Here is a 17,642-nt window from a genome sequence, read left to right on the forward strand (position 1 = left end):
GTCATCCACGTAGACCTCAACCTCTTTGTGCATCATGTCGTGCAGAATGGTCGTAGCGGCTCTCTGGTAGGTAGGACCAGCATTCTTCAAACCAAATGGCATGACCAAGTAATAATAAGTCCCCCATTCAGTGATGAAAGTCGTCTTCTCACGGTCTTCCAGCGCCATAAGAATCTGGTTATATCCGAAGAAACCATCCATGAATGAAAGCAGGGCATGGCCCGCAGTATTGTCGACCAGTACATCGATATGTGGCAGGGGAAAATCGTCCTTGGGGCTTGCCTTGTTCAAATCCCTAAAATCCACGCACACTCGAATTTGTCCAATCTTTTTAGGAACTGGAACAATGTTGGCAACCCATGTGGGGTATTGAGAAACCATAAGAAAACCGGCGTCGATCTGCTTAGTGACCTCTTCCTTGATCCTTTGCACCCAATCCGGCCTCATTCGCCTCAATTTCTGCTTCACGGGCTTGGCATTTGGTAGTAAGGGGATTCGATGCTCCACTATTTCTGGGTCGATGCCGGACATGTCTTGATGGGACCACGCAAAGATGTCACTGAATTCTAAGAGCAGCTCTTTGAAATCGTGATGTTCCTCTGGAGATAAAGTGGAGCCCACCTGAACCATTCGGGGATTACTCTCATCTTTCAAGTTTATTAAGACTATTTCTTCTTTTAACGGCTGAGCATGCCTTTCATCTTCCCTGTCGATGAGGGCACGGATTTCCTTGGGAATGTCCCCATCGAAATCTATCCCTTCATCGTCGGGGTCGACACAGTTTATATAAAGATCATTCAAGTAGTCAGAAGAGGATTCCTTCATTTTATAAGACCCTGCAGGGTCGCCAAGTACAAAGAAATCAAACTCAAAGTAAAAGCCATGACGTGGAGGGCCGAGAGGCACAAACTCCGACTCAGAGCTAGACTTAGACTCAGACGACTCAACAGACTCAGTGTCAGACTCCGATACGTCATCAATGCAAGTAAGGCGTGGTTTGAAAATGCAATTTTTAAGGCTACCCTTTGCTTCCGTGATGAAGGAGATGGGATCCTTGAGGTCGTCGGAACCGAGCATGAACACCTCGGCCTCTTCAGCTTTCTTGGCCAAACCCACTTGGGAGAACTCATAAAACAGCTGCTCCAAGCTCCCTTGATCAAAAGACATCAGCCAATCAGTCTTTAGCTTGGGCTGGCTAAGCTTCCTTTTGAACCCTGCCCTTGTTGGTTCTTCATCACTAGAGGACCAAGTGTCATCAGCGAAAACCTCAAACCCTGGCAGCAATTCCCCAGTGACTGAATCGACGAAAGGCTCAGGCTGCCCGGTATAGACATCATTCCTCACTTCGCGCACAAAGTAGCTATCGGGTTCACCATAGAGAGATCGAGGTTTTCCCGTGCATTTCCTTCTTTTGGCATCCTTGGTAGAGGAGGAGTACCCCAGACCAAAGCGGCCCTCGCAGGAAGGAAAGGCAGGGAACTCCGAGATCCCTTGTTGGTGAATCCCAAGACCAAGACCAGGTAGATAGGATATCCTCCTCATGATATCTAAAGCAACAGAGCTTATGATGAAGTCCCCATCCACATTGATGGCCAAAACTGAACCGAAAGTATCAAAAGAGAAACCCCCGAGATCAACGTCTTCGTCGCCATGCGCAATCCCCAAAACAGGTGTGCCATCTTCCTTAAGCGGGCGAATGCCCGAGTCCCCGCAGATAGTCAAAGTTCCGGTAGGGAGTCCCAACATAACCTTTTGGTGAAGAGTAGACGGTACAGCCATGATGTCAGATCGGTGAAGCCATGGCCTTCCTAGCAGGAGATTAAAGGTGGCAGGGATATCAACCACATGGAACTCAACGTCCATCTCAAAACCCTCAGCGTCAAGCTTAAGCACAAGCGTGCCCTCGACCACGCGACGAGTGCTGTCGTACGCCTTAACAGCCAGATTGGAAGGCGCAAAGTCCTTCTTGGCTAGTCCCAAGCGGTAAGCCACTCTCAACGGGCAAACATTGATTGCCGATCCGTTGTCGATCAAAACAGTTGGAATCCAAAGTCTCTTACACTTAACAGTGATGTGCAAGGGGCGATTGTGATCAATCCCTTCGATCGGTAGATCCTTGTCAGTGAAGACCACGGTGTGCTTAGAAGTAGGCGGGAGAATTATAGATATCATTGCTTCTGGCGTGACATCCGGTTGAATCTCAAGACGAGGGAGAGTGTGGCAGAACTTCCGACGATGCTCGCGGGAGGAACAGATTAGTCCCCAGAGTGATATAGCAGCAGGAATCCGCTCCATCTGCCTCTGAATCATGTCATCATTCGGGGAGCTAGGAGGTACCTCAAGCGGTGCAGACCTTGAGAAAGCAGAAGGTTCGTTCCTTTGGTTAGAAGAATTGGACGAGCTCCCGGCCTGCAGATTGGTAGGCTAGAAAATTCGTCCACTCCTCGTAACGTTGAGAACGTTCTCTAGAGAGGGTATCACTTGAAGGTCTTGACTGTCATCCCAAAGATCAGCAGGGACTTCCCCCAATTTGCGTTTTCCTTTGTCAGAAGGTGGTGGGGCTATAGGTACTTCCACGCCTAGATCGAGGTCTTCAGCCAAATCGTTCAACAGCAGCGACTCCCAGAAATCTGGATCCTTAACAGCTACAGCCTCCCCAATGGGCTCCGTGTTAGCAATAAATGGGACGTCCCAGAGTCCCCCATCGGTAAGAGAGTGGTTGACAGTCCAAACCTCGGACCCAACTTGGATATTAACCACATCATCAACGTCCCAGAGGTCAGCCGGCGGAACAAGGTCTGTAACCATAATGCTGCGATCTTCCTCGATCAGATAAGGCGGTGTGGGGCGCAAGAGTTCCTCGCTAACGATGTAAAATGTAGGGTCGTACTCAGTGTTGGTTACAGAGTCAACCAGCCTGTCAAGAGTAGAAGGGAGAAAGCATTCCCCCAAGACGCGAGTTTCCTCCTGAATGAGACCCTCTTCTATGAACTGAATCTCATGATTGGGCAGAGCGTATCCTTGAAGAGGATTGAGGTCAAACTCCAATGGAAACTGCCACGCGGGCTCGGGATCCCAATGGTACTCCTCTTCAGGCAGAACGGGTTCAGGCTGTTGAAATAGCATGCTCAAAGAGAAACCATCCAAAGGGTCAAGCATGTCTGCCTCATAATTAGCCATCCAGGCGTCATACCAAGCATGGTTAAATGGGACATATTCGGGGTTCTGAGGGAAACCGTCTAATTTTAGCTCCGTCCATTCATTGATTATGGGGGCTGCATAGTCATCATTATCGGCAATAGCCCACCCCACTGCTTGCATATCAACCTGCTGTTTTGGTAGAAGAGGGACAGCAGACCTAAAACGGCTTATCAAATTCGGAGAGGAGTTTGGATCCGTCACATCAAAATACGAGCTGTCCAAGGAAGAAGTAGAGTTGAGCTGCACGGAAGGGATGGACTGGTGAAACAGGTCGCTGATGGAAGCGTTGAACACAAACGTTCCATTCTGCAGGCGTGCGAGGGGCACATCGAGATTGGACGACTGCCCTTCTTCAAGATGAATATAGAGGATCCCGGCTTCGGGCTGAGAGGGTATGGGCACGACCGGCTTGGGTTGGTCTGTTGAGGTTATATGGTTGGTGGGGTTGAATATAGTGGAGTTAGGGTTGATATAAGTGGAACTGATGGATATTTGGTTGATACGGGGAGCAGCATTGTGCTTTGGCAGGGAGTTGGAAAGGATGTTTGGCTTTTGGGTTGGTGGAGGTGGAGCGTGAAGAGTCCCTTCATCTATGAGATCCTGAATCGCATGTCTGAGATGGAAACAGGAGTCCGTAAGATGTCCAGCCCCTTGGTGATAGGCACAATAAAGATTGGCTTTGAAGTTAGGTGAAGGGTTCTTAGGCAGAGGAGTTGGGTCAAGGGGTTTCAGATGCCCTGACTGGATTAACTTCTCCATAACAGATGACAGTGGAGCTTCAAACGCGGAGAAACTGCGGGGCTGACCGCGGGGCCGGTTATTTTGAGGGGCTTGCACTTGGTTAATCTCAGCGATGCGATTGGTTGTATTGGAAGAAGAGGCGTTAGCGCCGCTGGTTGCTGTGTTAGAAGATGTCCCACTGCCAAACAATGCATTGGTGTTTCCTGAGTAGACCCGAGGCTTTGATTTCGGAGGGTTAGAGGACTCCCCTCTCGACAGAATCCGACTTTGTAACGCATCCTCGATAGCCATACCAGATTCGAAGAAAGTATCAAAGTTCGAGAAAGCTTGGACAAGAACCAAATGCCTAGCATAATCGGGCTGAAGATTGCGGGAGATGATTCGGAGCTGGTCTCTTTCGCTCGGGCGATCGGTCATTTGAGCAGCCTTCGTCCTCCATCTTTTGACAAAATCCGCAAAGGATTCCTTAGCCTCCATTTTTGTGGACTCAAGCTCTCGGGTTGTCATCTTGAGTTGGGAGTTGTAACTATACTGCGAAATAAACGCAGCACCGATGTCTTCCCACGTCCTCCTTTTAGCGATGTCAAGCGACAAAAACCAGTGAAAAGCGGGTCTCGAGAGAGTCTGAGGGAACAGCTGGGACATGGCCTCGGGTTCAACAGCCAGGAGTTTCATAGCGACATGGTAGCCATAGAGATGAGTCTTCGGGTCACCACTCCCATCAAACTTGGCGAGATCAGGCATTTTGAACTTGTCGGGGAGCTTAGCATTGGGATACAAGCAGAGGCGATCTAAATCAATTCCCCCGGCGCTGATCTTTTCGGACTTGGACACAGATTCCTCCAGCTTGACGATCTTTGCCATGAGAGCAGTCATGTTAGGATCCAGAACGGGTCTTGCCACAGCGAGATTCAGATTCGCTGCCTCCGGGTAAGCCTCTCTCGGGTTGGGCTGAATTATAATCCGCCCTGCATGGTTGAGGTCTTCAACAAAGATTGGCTCCGCATGGTCGTCCTCATCGACCTCGCCTCCCACTTCTGTAGCTGGCGGAAGACGAGTGTTGATAAGGTCATTGAGCCTAGTGAGATTTGCATTAGTCTGAGCACCCCTTTGCTGCATGGTGGCGATGCTGTTCTGGATGTTCATGAGTATGGTTTCGAGACTCAGTGGTTGCGGATGATCTGCCATAATGGAGGTTCCGGATGAACTTGACGAGGACGAAGAGGTTGGTGACGCCGGAGATTCAATTTCCTGGATAACTGACGGTGATCCTGACTGTAAAGCGGCCAACAGGGAGCACGGAGAGTCTTCTGTCGTGACTGACTGAGCTGGCAACCTGACTAGCCTTTGCACCGAATTCTGATGCAGACGTTCCCAAGTGAGTTTGGCTTTCTGCCTCGATACTTTCCTTGGCGGCGCAATGGTTCAGAATCCTGCTTTGCTTTGCTGTAAGAAAAGGTTCGATAAGGGCCCTGCAGCAACCTTACTCTAAACAAAAGACTTTAAAGTGATAACACAGCCATCGTCGTCAGTGTCGCCCCTAGACTCTAAGACTACAGACAAGTTTGTCTGATGATGTTCGGATGCTGCCAAAATCCTCGGATTTCTTTTCGAGAGTGTATCCTCGTTTGAATCGAATAATACTAAGAGATGTCAAAAATAGTCTAAGCCTTTGACTTTTCCGTTCTTGAAGTTTCAACTTTGAACTCGGAATAACTCGGGGTGGATGACGTGATACCTTAATTGAGGCGGCGTAGGCGACACAGTGCCATAGCCTGAGCGGTGTACGTGCTGCGCACGATAACCAGGGTGGTATAAGCATCACGGCATTCTCTCCGTCGTTCCTTGTTTTCTGTTTGAAGCTTCAATTGGGATATAGACAAGGACTTAGAGAGTTTTGATTTCCCAAAGTCTTGCTTATCCTAGGACTTTTGAAAATCTGATAACACGCACCGCAAAGATGCATGACTCTTCATCGGGCCTAGCAGTGTCCTAATAAACATAAGACAGACTCGAAAGAGAGACAACCTAGAAGCCGCCCTAAACATGCCCCTATGCAAAACGGTATGTATGTACAGTGCATGCGATAGGGAAAGCAGTAACACGTAGACAGTATATGGGGGTTAGATGCAAGTAGATCTTACCCTGCAGGTACCTGTCCTATTTTGGAGAGTTCTAATGCTTTGTACATGCAAAGGCTGGTTTTGGCTTGTAACGGGTTCCTCGGACTAAGGCCAAAGATATACCTCCTGTTGCCCGCGTAATCGCAGAGCAACAGTCGAACGGTAGAATGACCTATCATCGTCGGAGGTTGTTGGTCATTCGGGGTCCCCGGGCTCCGGTAAACCGTGCCGGATTGCCAAAATGATCCAACGAGGCTTATCCCACCTCGATGCAAATGAGAATGATAAAAATTGATTTAATGGAACAGAATCACAATTTCGCAAATGCCTTTTCAAATTTGGCTCACTTTATTTAGTCAATGCTTAGAAGAAACTACACGAGAGAACGATCGTAAAAGCCCCAGATTGGATTGGCCGGACACGAGGTCCCGTTAAATCACCATTCCAAACTTCGGCAGCGCGAAGCTCACCTTTTTGACAAACTTTTGTGGGATTGTTCTTCAAGTGTATTAAAATCTAAATATAGACCAATATTGGTTCGATCCCCAGCAGAGTCGCCACTGTGGGCAGCGTGCCCTTCGGAATTTCCGGATTTCGAAATGCAAGGGCCCGGGTCGAGGGAGCGCGAGCGGGGAAGCAAGCGCTCGCAAAATACAGAGTCGCCACTCGGGTTTTGAAGGTCCGACACCCAAGGAACCGTATTTCGAAGCACTCGTCGCGCTGTTTGATTTGAAAAAGTTAAGGAACCAGTCCGTCATAACCATATCTGGGTTTGGGAGCCAGGTTACGAGAGGGGAAGGGTTTTATGGCACCCCTCTCGCCCGATCCGGAGATCGGTCTCTACTTAGGCATTTACGAAGATGTTTGCTTGCGATTCTGTTTGATTAATCAATTTTTAGCCAATTAGGGCGGGGGAACAGTTAATCGGGGATTAAAACTGTAACAGTTCGCAAGATGTGATAGATATGGCATGGATGGGTGAGATAACAAGTGATAAACGGAATAAAGTTCGAAACATCAATCATGCATCAAGGCAGTGCTGTGTATGATTTTGGCACGAACAAACAACCAGCTTGCATGCGTGAATTCATCTGCATGCAAGCAAACCGTCGCGCGACACAACCATACACTCGCGCGAGTGTTGATGCCCTACCAATGTTTTGAATTTTACCCCCTTCTGGGCTCTGGAAGGACCAGTGCTCACCCAGGTGCAAACCAAGCAGTTTATAAGTACTTGAAAGTAAACAATATTACAACAGGCAGATGGAAATATTATGAAAACACGACCCCTAAACAGTGGGGGTGTCTAAACAGAGGCCAAGGCCAAGCTGCTCATGCAAGGGCAGTCCCTGGAAAACAGAGAACCATCGCGCGAGGGACTGATACACGCGCGCGATTGTTCAGACTGGACTTCCAGGAATTGCTTTGCATGCTTAGGGCTCTGAGACATGTTCAAGAGCATCCCAAGAGCATTCCGAACGAAGCGAAGTTATAAACTAAGCTAAACTATGATTTTTAACATACAAAGCAGTGAGCTAATACTTTTAAAAGACTTGAAAGTGACTATGAACACAACAAGAAACTTAAAGACCAGCATCCCTTCCCCACGTGGTCCAATCTCACGCAGACAGAATTGTCGCGCGAGTGTGCGGGACCATCGCGCGAGGGACTGCTTGAAAACGGCTCTTGAAACCTTGCTAGCTTTAGGGCCAGAACTGGTATTGATTACCAGTTTTGACCCTGCCAGCCCCCCTCAGGGGTTCGAACAGTGAGCAGAAAGGTATTATACCTTTGCTTGAGTGTCTTGGAGATGGCTTGAATGAGGTGGTGAGGCTTGGAGGGTGATTATGTGGGAGTGAGTGTGGTATGGGATGTTTGTGCTTGAGCTTTCCTTCTTCTTTTTTGGAGAGAAATTGGTAACCCTTTGAAATGAAGCATGGGGGGGGGGGGGTTTATAGAAGAATGGGTTGGTTGGTGGCTAGACAAGGCCATGTAACCAGCCAACAAGGCTGGTCACAATTGCTTGGTGGAGAAGTGGGGTGGCAAAGGTGATGGGAGAATGGGGGGTGAGGTGGTGCAAGGGGAGCCCCCCAGAACGCTGTTCAGTCGACGAAACGGGGTCACATAGGCCTGTAGCCCCCTGACCACCACGCAATCCGGGTGAAAATGACAGGTGTTGACCATCGCGCGAGACAGCGACACCATCGCGCGAGGGTCAAGCTAACCCCGCGAGGGTCAATAGTCAAAACTTTGACTTTGACCACCACCTGGCAAATGAATCATCGCGCGAGGGTCCCAGTGTGTCGCGCGACTGTCAAACCCAAGGTCCAGGTTTTGATTCAAGGGTTTTAGGGCTAAGGATGGGTTTCCCCATACGTCAAACTTAAGCCATTCCAAGTTCTCGAAACTGTTTTCGACCTGATTCATCATCGGGGAAACAAGAAACCGAAAAACAAAGTAAAACGATCGGGATATCAGATTGGGGTGTCTACAGAATGCAAACGGTTGCCTGGATTCCAATGGCCAACAAGAGCAGCGAAAAAGTTAAGGACCGTTGATGGCCGTGAGCCGAACCAACGAATATACTATTCATTCCACAGTGAATAGGGTCATTATACGACGACATGCAAGCCGTTTAAACTCTATCTCGAGGATCTTGTCCAGTAGGGGAGGATGGATCAGTGGATAGATCGGACTAAGTTGCCGAACGCAGGGGTTCAGTCGAGGGCCCAGGTCCTGGATGGCGTTGTACAATGCATACATGGTCCGATGGATCAAGGTCAGGCCAATGAGCTCCACAGAGAGCTATATCAGCCTTCTCCTTTTGAGGTGATGGAGATCACGTTCAGCGAGCAAGATATGGAAGGGGTGTCCTTTCCCCACAATGATGCTTTGGTCCTGTAAATACCCTTCCAACGGAAGATGGTCCGCCGAGTGTTGGTAGATCAGGGAAGCTCGGCAGAGATTCTATGCTATTCGGCATTCAAGGCCCTTGGCCTCTCCAAAGATCGATTGTCCTTGATGGATGCCCCCCTAGTTGGCTTTACTGGGATTCTGGTTTATCCGATCGGCAAAATCATGCTCCCGGTCTTTGCCGGTTCGGTACAACTAGACGTTGAGTTTATCATTGTCAATTCGTTGAGCCCCTATAATGCCATTCTGGGCCGCAATTGGCAGCATGACATGAAGGCTGTCGCATCTACGCTTTACCAATGCGTTCGGTTTATAGGTGAATCAGGATGACAGGAAACCATTAGGGGAGATCAAATGGCTTCCAAAAAGTGTTTTGTTAATTCCGTCCGCAGAAATGGCAAGGCAAAGGAGGTTCAATGGATTGAGGTCCCTTAGTTGCCGGAAGGGAGGGTCCTCGGCGAAGCAATGAAGGAAGCATTACAGGGACCAGATGAGGTCGGCAGACCAGCTTATGATAGAGCCGTGGAGGATCTGGTTCAGATACCAATTGATGAGGATGGGACTCGGTATTTTTTGGTCGGCTCGGAACTCGATCAAACTGAGCATGATCAATTGGTCCAGTTCCTTAAAGATAATATAGAAGTCTTTGCCTGAACCCCATAAGAGATGCTAGGCGTGAGTCCAGATGTGATCAAACATTCTTTGAACGTTGATCCAGGAAGGAGGTGCGATCGGGCTCTCGCCGAACTAAAGGTGTGCTTGTCCCAAGACAAAGAGGCTTTCTGGAACAATCTAGAGTTCCCTAGAGCAATATGGAAGCCCTAAAGGATTGTAAATAACTTCTAGGTAGAACCATCTCCCTAGAATAATCTAAAGTGTTGTTCATAAATCTAGACTTGTGTAAATAATTGTAGAGATGAATAGATTAGTTGAGAAGCTTCTAGAGTATGTTGTAGACTTCTCTCTTAGTTTAAATTTTTAACTTACTTAGGTGCAAGTCAATGCGGACGTAGCATCTGACTTAGAAAATTCTAAGGCTGTGACAGTTGTTATTAAAGCAAAGTTATGAAGGTGTTAGTGCTGACTCATATTTTGGAGGCCTAAAACGAATTTCCTATATTGAGCCTATTACATATTCATGAATTTCTTTAAAAAATTATTAAAGTACAAAAAATAACAAAAAAATCAAACTAAAAAGATACAATTATGACTATAAATGTAAAAAGATATGATTGAAATTATGAAGGTGCATGGGAGTCGAACCACACACTCTCAATAACATGACAATATTATGTGACCATTGAACCAAATATCTGGTTTGTGTTTTTATTTAGAAACATTCTAATATTAATATGTAAGTTACATTATAATGGAGCCTCAATTTTGGATCAAAATTCGAGGGCCGAAAGCGGTTGCTTCCCTCACATACCCTATAAGCCAGCTCTGGAAGGCGTTGTAACTAAGAAGGAAAGATCATCATGTCGAAAGTTAACTAAGGAGGAAAGAGCACCATGTCAGAAGTTGTCAATGAGGAGAACCGTGGAAGCACACAATTCCACACACTCTCTCTCTCTCTCTCTCTCAGAATTTGCTCGGCATCTCTGCTACTGAAACTAGCCCTTACCACTAATTCCTTCCATACTTTCTGATCATGGTCGATAGGCTCACTTACTATCTCATAAAACTCACCTTTCGGTCTGGATGTTAGGATTTTTGGTAGCAAGGGATCATCTAAAGAGTTAAGACTTTTATGGAAACTCGTGAATTATTATATTTTCTTTAATCGTTTAAATATGTGGAATATTGTGTTTTGAGGTTGTATTGATGTTTGGAAGTGTTGGTAGCAAGTGGGGTTCGATTCGACATTCGTTAGTAAAATTTCAATTTCCTGTCCAGCCAGTACTGGTATTGCATTTTTCCAGTATCGATACCCAGTGTCCAAAGTGTGACCAATTTGGCATTTTGAAGGTTCCAGTACCGGTACCCGCTGTGAAAATTTCAAAAATTCAGCATGCATTTCAGCCCACTATAAATACCCTTATTTTCCATTTTTCACACCCAAACCCATGAAATAACCCTAGAAACACCCCCTCTTACCTACCCCACTCCAATCTCTTGATTTTTACCTCAAATCTTCAAGATCCAAGTGATTTCTTCCTCAAATTCTCTTGAATCTCACATTTGGTGGACAAGGGGTAAGTTTTGGTGTTCTTGCTCTAATTTTTAGCTCTCAATCACGTTTTGCTCTCTCTCCTCTCAATCACTTGTTGATCTATGTTTGTTTATCTTGTTTTTGGGTTATATCCTCTCTAGATCTTGTATCAAAGCTTGGGAGAAGCTTATTCTTGGAAGATTTAAGCTTATAGCACTTGATAGACTTAAGATTTTGTTCAAAACTCATCTTGGTAGGGATTTCTCTCTTTCTCTACATGTTATGTGGTGATTACATGTGATATTAGTGATTAATTGCTATATATGGCTCGTGTGGAATACCTTGGGGTTCGAGGGATTCATATCCTTATGAATGATTTTTTTTTGTTTTGTTTTGATGCTTGTGATCCATGAGTTATTTGTGACGTGTTGGATAATGTTGGTATGGGTGGAATGAGTATTTGGTATTGGTATTGATACAAATGATAATGTGATTGTCGTTGTGAAGTGAATGTGGAGTTTACTGTAACGCAAGGTGGAAATACAGAATCGCAAGGGGTGGAGTTTATTATGACGCAAGGGGTGGAAACACATATTCGCAAGGGGTGGAAATCTGATGGAAGGAGTGTGTGTATGGGTGTGTGTGTGTGTGTGTGTGTGTGTGTGCATGTAAGAATGCTTTGATACTAGTGAATGGTCTCGGTACGTGTTATTTTTGAATTTGCCATTTATCTTGATTCACTGTACTCACGTTCATCATCTCATTAGCATATAGATTTCGTAGAGATTTTCCTACTGGGCTAGTGTAGCTCAACCTAATCCTTCTTTTCAGGTTCAAATGCCGGACTTTAGCTTGCTTGCATCATGTGCATTGGAAGTGAAAGATCTTTTTGGAAGCTAACTGCTTTTAGTTACTTAATCATCTTGTAATGGTTTTTCTTTTGATAAGATGAGTTTGTAACTAATTATTCTAGAAATTCTTTTTAACTAAATCGTTTGTATCTATTTAACTAGTTCGTACTCATACTTAAGCTTATTTTGAGGCCGATGTGCTAATGTTGTATAATTCTAAACTTGGAGACTTGGTTTGTAAATGAACATTTGGGAACTCTCTTTTGGATATTATTTATCTAATGCGATGTCTTATTTTCGAAAAGGATTATTTAATTATCTTAAAAATCGAGAGCATGACAACTTTAGATTATGAGAACGATTTAGTTTACGTAATTTTAGAATGTTATGTTTGTTTTGCAGATTTCCTTGCTGATATACCATTTAAGTCAACAACTTTGTCTAAATCGTGTACTTAGCTACATTTTGTGTTGTTGCGGCACAGGAAGATTTGTTGATTGTGATATATGGTAATGACATCAAAAAAGTGAAATCTGTACCCGATGATGGTGTTGATGTTAGTTATGTTTTACATTTTCCCTTCTATTTGTTTTATTTAAATCATGAGAGTTTAAGTTATTTCATCTAGATCATGTTTATCTCCTTCAAAGTTTATGCAGGCAAACATAGCCCAATACGGGGTTACACTTTTGTTGGTTTCACTACTCACGAGTAGATTTGAATGCAATTGCATACTGCTCCAAGTATCTCAACTTCCTCTTTTGTGTTTATCATTAACAACATATTATTATTTAGTGTTCATGTTAGCAATCAAGGTCCAAGACTAATACGAGATTCTAACAAATTGTTAACACGAACACTGACTAACAATATACCGTTCTTGATAAACAAAAAAGAAGAAGTTGAGATACTTGGAGCAATATGCAAGTGCATTCAAATCCACTCATGAGAAGTGAAACTGATGGAGGTGTAACCCCGTATTGGGCTATATTTGCATGCATAAAACATTGCACGAGATAAGACCCACTTAATGAAATAGCTTAAATTCTCATGATTTAAATAACACTAGTCGAAGAGAAAAATGTAAAATATAACTAATATCAACACCACCGTCGAGTAGAGATTTCACTTTTTCAATGTCATTACCAGATATCACAATCAACAAATCTTCATGTGTCGCAACAAGATAAAATGTAGCTAAGTATATGATCTAGACAAATTTGTTGACTTAAACGATATATCAGCAAGGAAATTCGTAAAACAAACATTACATTTTATATAAAATCACGTAAACTAAATTGTTCTTCAGAATGTAAAGTCTTTAACTCTTAAGCCAAAAAAATAACGAAAGTTTAGAAGAGCTCAAACGTTACAATTCACAAACCATGCTCTAGTTAATACTACTCCAAAAGAAAGAAACCCCTTTAAAAAAAAAAAAGGAAGACGCTGATGCTTAAAACAAGAACAATGTCAGATCATTTCTTTAACCCTCCAAATATAACACTGATGTACCAAAATTGTACTAGCCTCTATAGTCAAAGCACATAAAGGACTATACAAGTAACACAATTATAAAGAAACTTGAGCCCTTGGATTAAAACCAAAGCCCATGAAATTGATAGAAAGCATCTAACACAAGGAGGTGGAAGCACCCAACCAATATTCTCCAAGTGAAACATTTGGTCCACTTGGTGGTTCTCTAGCAATTGTATAACTTTGTTGTCGCCGACGTTGCCTTGAAATCACCTGATATGATCAATACATGCAATATCACTATGTATATTTGATACCAATGGGATTTGTTGGCCAATATGTCAGTATTGTCAGTAGAACAATTCTCTCCTTGTCCTTGGTAGGTAAGTTGTTCGAGAAATTGTGTGAAAGGCCAAAGGAAAGGATTTAACCAATTAGTCATGGCCTACACATATTCTTCTGAGGTACATATTGTTAGGTTTTTATTATGTATCCTTGATTTGTGTAATAATTAATAAAAAAAAGGCTTGGTTTTTCCTCTTCCAAGTACAAGTTATGTCACAAGCATCTGAATGTGATGAATTTTTTTTGTTCTTAATTGACCTATTCAGATTGATTAGTCTCATTGTTATAAATGTGTTTATATTATATTTATTATATATATATATATATTTGCATATATATATATATATATATATATATATATATATATATATGCAAATTAGTTGGAAAATAACATGATAGTTATAAATAATTATTATAATCTCGATTAGTTATTATTGGGTAGACTAACAAAATTCTTACAACCTAGAGATACTAAGCAAAATATTGACATGGGTACTTATTTTACACCATCTTTACAGCTGAGCACAATTGAATCAACATCAACAAATGTGAGTTTCCCATGTTAGAATAAACTCTTGTTAAGAGTTGTAATGACCCACTTAGACAAATTATGTGATGAGTTTAATCATTTATTGCCCACTTCCATCATGATTTAAGTGATGGTTCTTTGATGTTTCATTTCCCACGTACTAGTGTATTTGCATTACCAGGAGTAATGGTTACATAATTGTATTGGTGTATTATGGTTTAATTCATTACATCGGTTACAGGAAGCCTTTGGCTTCCCCACCTGATTCATTACACTAGTTTAAGTTTCTTTGATGGAAGGAAACCAAAAATTCTTGAGGAGATAGAGGGTCCCTAACCTAGCAACTATAAAAGCCTATGATTTCCATCACTCAAGGCATCAAGTCCTGCATAGGTTAGAAGACACCTATATCGAGTGAGTGTGAGGGTCAGTGATCCACTTGAACAACAATGGCCGGAGGTTGGTAGTCCAATCTCCACTGCGTCTTTGTTTAATTGTCTATCAGTGTGGTATCAGAGCTTATCTCCGGTTCATGTTGTTCAGTATTTAGATGTCACGAAGTTCTTCACACTAGTTAGGATACTATTTTGTGATCAGCATTTTAGTGACACACACATAACTTATTTCAAATCTCTTAAGTTTATCACTGTCATGTCAGTTCACATTTAGTGATTCATCATGCTATCACATGCCATTTTTGCTATCTAAATCACACACATTTGAGATCATAGAGAAGGGTGAATATTAAACTATTTCAATTTTGAAACTCTTTCAGTGCATTAAAGTTATTATGAGGAGGGGCAAATGCCATATGTTCACACTTGGCATAAAAATTTTAGAACATGCATGGATAATTTTCTTCTGATAGCTGTGTGTCCTATCACTGCTCTTGCCACATTTAACATCTATTGTCAATATTGTTCCATGTAGATACAGAGAAGACTAATTTTATAACCTATTAGACTTTTGGTTATATTTCACCCGTATCATGTTTTGGTCTTCAGGCTCTTTAAATTCAAAACAGAGGAAGCAAATTTTGTTAGCATGATCACATCCATTCTGGTTATTGCTTCATGTTATCAGTACGATCATTTTTTTTTTTTTTTTGTCAGATGGGCCTCCTGATAGCTTCTTGTATAAAGATTTGAATTCAAAATTATTTTTGCATGACATGGACAAATTTTTACTTCAGTTTTGTCCTATTCAGGATTATTAGATGCCTTAAGGTTATTAAGCATTACTATTATTTAAGAATAGCCACAGCATCTTAGATAATTGTGATGTGTGATTTCAGTATATTAATTGGTATTCATATCTGAAATTGAGTTGATCTTGTTACGGCCTAGCATTTTTCATTTATTTAATTAGTTATATTGCCGTTATTAATTAGTGTTATGATTGGGTCCCAACTAATTAATTTGTGCGCGCTATGAATATTGATGTCGCGATTATTATATTTGGGGTATGAGATTGATTTTGGATAAAATAAGTGGTACCGAATGGTAATTTTATTAATTGTGTTACGTTCTATCTTAGTCGAATTAACTATAATATAGGGAGTAGTGGGTAATTTTAGAAAGTTAGGAGATGTTTTCACGGTATAGGGTTTTTATTTGGAGAAAACGTCTGAGATAAGAAGTTAACAGAACTTTGGGTGAGAAAGAAAGAGAGAGAGACTGCAGTCAAAAGTTTGGCGATTTGGTGATTAATCGGGTAAGTGATCTTGATCTCTTATTCTTGTTCCTTCTTCCATTCTTTTTACCGAACGTGGGTGTGGAGTAAAAGATTGATTTGGGTTTATTGGTCATTTGTGCGGTGTGTGTGCGCGTGGTGAAGCGTGAAGGTGATCAATGATCAGTATGTATATGGGGTTGTGGTGGCTATATACTGCTAATAAAATCTAAGAGTTGAACAAGGGTTTGTTGTGGTGTAATTGGAGTAATTTTGGGATTAAGGAACAGGAGAGTTTGGCCATGGTAGACTGTCGTGGGTTGTGGACATGGAAGTTGAGACTCAGAATAACAAAGATGGGTTTTTGTAATTGAAGTTAAGTTGGCTTAGTCCTAGGTTAGAAGAATATTTTATTATTAATTTTTTTTTCTTTTTTCTTAGAGAGTTCCATGTTGCTACAGAGTATATTATATTGATACAGTTAGTGATAATAGTGCTACATGATTTTTTGCTCAGGTTAGACTCGTTTCGCGTTGTTCGTTTGCATTAGCTTTGGACCCAGGTGAGTAGTTAAGTATGTTACGTATTTTCGAAAGATTCCTGTGTCCCTTAAAAGTATTTCTTTCAGAAATTTATATGAATGTTATTCGGAGACTCAAAACGGTTTATAAGTTGTTCTATAAATTGGCATGCGATGAATTTTATGAGATCAATTGTTAATATCTTTTTGGTGAGAACTTGGTGGATATTAATGGGAACATTTATTTCGGAAGTCCAGGGAAATTATTCCTTCTCGTGTTGGTGACCCTGGCCATTGGGGAAAAGACCGTGTTAGGCCGGTGACCCTAATGCTCAACGGCTTTCTTTCACCGGATCGTCTTAGGGAAAAGTACCACGGGCTGCCAACCCTGGTGACTCTAAGTTCGATATTGGATCCAATTTTGATGAGATTTATTTTGGCCATGGTACTGTTTGATTGTGGTTCCCCATTGTTGATGGAGTTATTATTGTGATCACCACTAAGAATGTTCATTGGTTAAAGGCTTTATTGATTAATTTATTATTCTGCTGGACACCTCGTATGCCAAATTATGATTTAATGGTAAATATTTTAATCCCTGCTTTCAAATTTATTTATTATACATACTTGTTATTCACTGAGCTCGTCAGCTGGCGGATTTATTCCAACTTCTCTTCAAGCAAGTTGGGGAGTTAGGCAAGGACTCTGGCGGCATCTCGGGGATTCTTTTGTTTGGCCTCCTTAGGGTGTCTCATCTTAGTTTTATTTTAATAAATTGCTTCCGCATTCGAAACAATTGTCAGATAACGACTCCTTTTTATTATTGTTGGATTACTGGATATTGGTTGGTTCATGGGATGGTTGTGCCCCACACTTTTTGTTGAACTTAATTTTGTTGGAGTTGTTCTTAATTAAAAAAAAATGATTTACCGTTTATTAGTTTAATGCCTTGGTTTTTAATCAAATTTATTTTTAGGCTGCATGTTCTACGAGTTTCAGTCTTGTGGTTCATGGCCGGTCACTTTCCATTTTGGGGTGTGACAATTGTGGTATCAGAGCTAAAGGTTTTAAAAAAAAAAAATTTAATTGACTTTTCTATTCATTCTATGTCATGTTCATTTAG

The 17,642-nt window shown here is 42.5% G+C and overlaps 1 protein-coding gene across 1 annotated transcript; it reads left to right on the forward strand.

Annotated features, from left to right (window-relative positions):
- The first annotated feature begins 8,987 nt into the window (after positions 1–8,987).
- LOC131298683 (uncharacterized) lies at positions 8,988–9,308 on the forward strand. The gene has a single exon (XM_058324158.1). The coding sequence runs from the start codon at positions 8,988–8,990 to the stop codon at positions 9,306–9,308; it is 321 nt and encodes a 106-aa protein (XP_058180141.1).
- Positions 9,309–17,642: the final 8,334 nt, after the last annotated feature.

Source organism: Rhododendron vialii, chromosome 8a (genome assembly GCF_030253575.1).
Source record: "Rhododendron vialii isolate Sample 1 chromosome 8a, ASM3025357v1".
Lineage (NCBI taxonomy): Eukaryota > Viridiplantae > Streptophyta > Magnoliopsida > Ericales > Ericaceae > Rhododendron > Rhododendron vialii.

Bases quoted from the DNA above. Each gene is read 5' to 3' on its own strand.
- LOC131298683 (XM_058324158.1), top strand. From the start codon at position 8,988: ATGGTCCGCCGAGTGTTGGTAGATCAGGGAAGCTCGGCAGAGATTCTA.